Source organism: Phyllobates terribilis, unplaced genomic scaffold (assembly GCF_046119375.1).
Source record: "Phyllobates terribilis strain yellow unplaced genomic scaffold, ASM4611937v1 Scaffold_4__5_contigs__length_816908805, whole genome shotgun sequence".
NCBI lineage: Eukaryota > Metazoa > Chordata > Amphibia > Anura > Dendrobatidae > Phyllobates > Phyllobates terribilis.
Genome location: NW_027362764.1, coordinates 804549019 through 804551522, shown reverse-complemented (window position 1 = coordinate 804551522; position 2504 = coordinate 804549019). Strand labels below are relative to the sequence as shown.

Genomic DNA, 2504 nt, shown 5'->3' with positions numbered 1-2504 from the left:
GGCTCCTCCTCCGGCTCCTTCCTGCCTCCTCCTCCGCCAGTGACGGCTGTAGACATGTAGGGGAGATGTCAGGGAGGAGGAGGACACGGAGGAAGCTCGCTCTGCTGCCCGGTCCTGGCCGGTAATGGGTTCTTATCCCGGGCAGGGAAGCACAAGGGAGAGCGGAGCTTCACTCGGCTCAGACATGAGGGGCGGGGCCTGTGTCCAGTGTCAGCCAATAGAAGCTCAGGAGGAGGCAGCCAATCAGTGCGCAGTGTGACTGAACATATAAGAGGCGCCTCCAGCTCCGTCCTCAGAGTTTTCCTTCCAGGAGATTCTTGTGTCTGTTCCTCATCACACGATGGCAGAGCCCGCGCCAGCCGCCGCTCCTTCTTCCGCCGAACCGGCCGCCAAAGCCAAGAAGCAGCCGAAGAAATCCGCCGCAGGGGGCGCCAAGAAGAGCAAGAAATCCTCCGGTCCCAGCGTGTCCGAGCTGATCGTCAAAGCCGTGTCCGCCTCTAAGGAGCGCAGCGGGGTGTCTCTGGCCGCCCTGAAGAAGGCTCTGGCTGCCGGCGGGTACGATGTGGAGAAGAACAACAGCCGCCTGAAGCTGGCCGTCAGGTCTCTGGTCACCAAGGGCTCCCTGCTCCAGGTGAAGGGCAGCGGCGCCTCCGGCTCCTTCAGGCTGAACAAGAAGCAGGAGACTAAAGACAAACCGGCCAAGAAGAAGCCGGCGGCTGCGGCCAAACCCAAGAAACCCGCAGCCAAGAAAGCGGCCAAATCCCCAAAGAAGCCCAAAAAGGCTCCGACCGCGGCCAAGAAAAGCCCGAAAAAAGCCAAGAAGCCCGCAGCAGCCGCGGCCAAGAAAGCAGCCAAGAGCCCCAAGAAGCCGAAGGCCGCTCCGAAGCCCAAGAAGGTGACGAAGAGCCCGGCTAAGAAGGCGACTAAAGCCAAGAAGCCCGCGGCCAAGAAATAATCCAAAGCCGTCCTGTTATTACACCACAAAGGTTCTTATCAGAGCCACCACCTTGTCCCTGCAGAGCTGTATGATCAGTGCCATCACCTTGTCCCCGCAGAGCTGTATGATCAGTGCCATCACCTTGTCCCCGCAGAGCTGTATGATCAGTGCCATCACCTTGTCCCCGCAGAGCTGTATGAACAGTGTCGCCACCTTGTGCCTGCAGAGCTGTATGATCAGTGTCGCCACCTTGTCCCTGCAGAGCTGTATGATCAGTGCCACCACCTTGTCCCTGGAGAGCTGTATGATCAGTGCCACCACCTTGTCCCTGCAGAGCTGTATGATCAGTGCCATCACCTTGTCCCCGCAGAGCTGTGTGATCAGTGTCACCACCTTGTCCCTGCAGAGCTGTATGATCAGGGTCACCACCTAGTCCCCGCAGAGCTGTATGATCAGGGTCACCACCTTGTCCCCACAGAGCTGTATGATCAGTGTCACCACCTTGTCCCTGCAGAGCTGTATGATCAGTGTCACCACCTTGTCCCTGCAGAGCTGTATGATCAGTGCCACCACGTTTCCCTGCAGAGCTGTATTATCGGTGTCACCACCTTGTCCCCGCAGAGCTGTATGATCAGTGTCACCACCTTGTCCCTGCAGAGCTGTATGATCAGGGTCACCACCTTGTCCCCGCAGAGCTGTATGATCAGGGTCACCACCTTGTCCTTGCAGAGCTGTATGATCAGTGCCATCACCTTGTCCCTGCAGAGCTGTATGATCAGGGTCACCAAATTGTCCCTGCAGAGCTGTATGATCAGGGTCACCACCTTGTCCGTGCAGAGCTGTATGATCAGTGTCACCACCTTGTCCTTGCAGAGCTGTATGATCAGTGCCATCACCATGTCCCTGCAGAGCTGTATGATCAGTGCCATCACCTTGTCCCTGCAGAGCTGTATGATCAGTGCCATCACCATGTCCCTGCAGAGCTGTATGATCGGTGTCACCACCTTGTCCCTGCAGAGCTGTATGATCAGTGCTACCACCTTGTCCCTGCAGAGCTGTATGATCAGTGTCATCACCTTGTCCCCGCAGAGCTGTATGATCAGTGCTACCACCTTGTCCCTGCAGAGCTGTATGATCAGTGCCATCACCATGTCCCCGCAGAGCTGTATGATCAGTGCTACCACCTTGTCCCTGCAGAGCTGTATGATCAGTGTCATCACCTTGTCCCCGCAGAGCTGTATGATCAGTGCTACCACCTTGTCCCTGCAGAGCTGTATGGTCAGTGTCACCACCTTGTCCCTGCAGAGCTGTATGATCAGTGCTACCACTTTGTCCCTGCAGAGCTGTATGATCAGTGCTACCACCTTGTCCCTGCAGAGCTGTATGATCAGTGCCACCACCTTGTCCCCGCAGAGCTGTATGATCAGTGCTACCACCTTGTCCCTGCAGAGCTGTATGGTCAGTGTCACCACCTTGTCCCTGCAGAGCTGTATGATCAGTGCTACCACTTTGTCCCTGCAGAGCTGTATGATCAGTGCTACCACCTTGTCCCTGCAGAGCTGTATGA

At 56.7% G+C, this 2504-nt stretch overlaps 1 protein-coding gene across 1 annotated transcript; it reads left to right on the top strand.

Moving 5' to 3' along the window:
• The first annotated feature begins 338 nt into the window (after positions 1–338).
• On the top strand, positions 339–955 carry LOC141264739 (histone H1.01-like). Its single transcript, XM_073676999.1, has one exon. The coding sequence runs from the start codon at positions 341–343 to the stop codon at positions 953–955; it is 615 nt and encodes a 204-aa protein (XP_073533100.1). The 5' UTR covers positions 339–340.
• Positions 956–2504: the final 1549 nt, after the last annotated feature.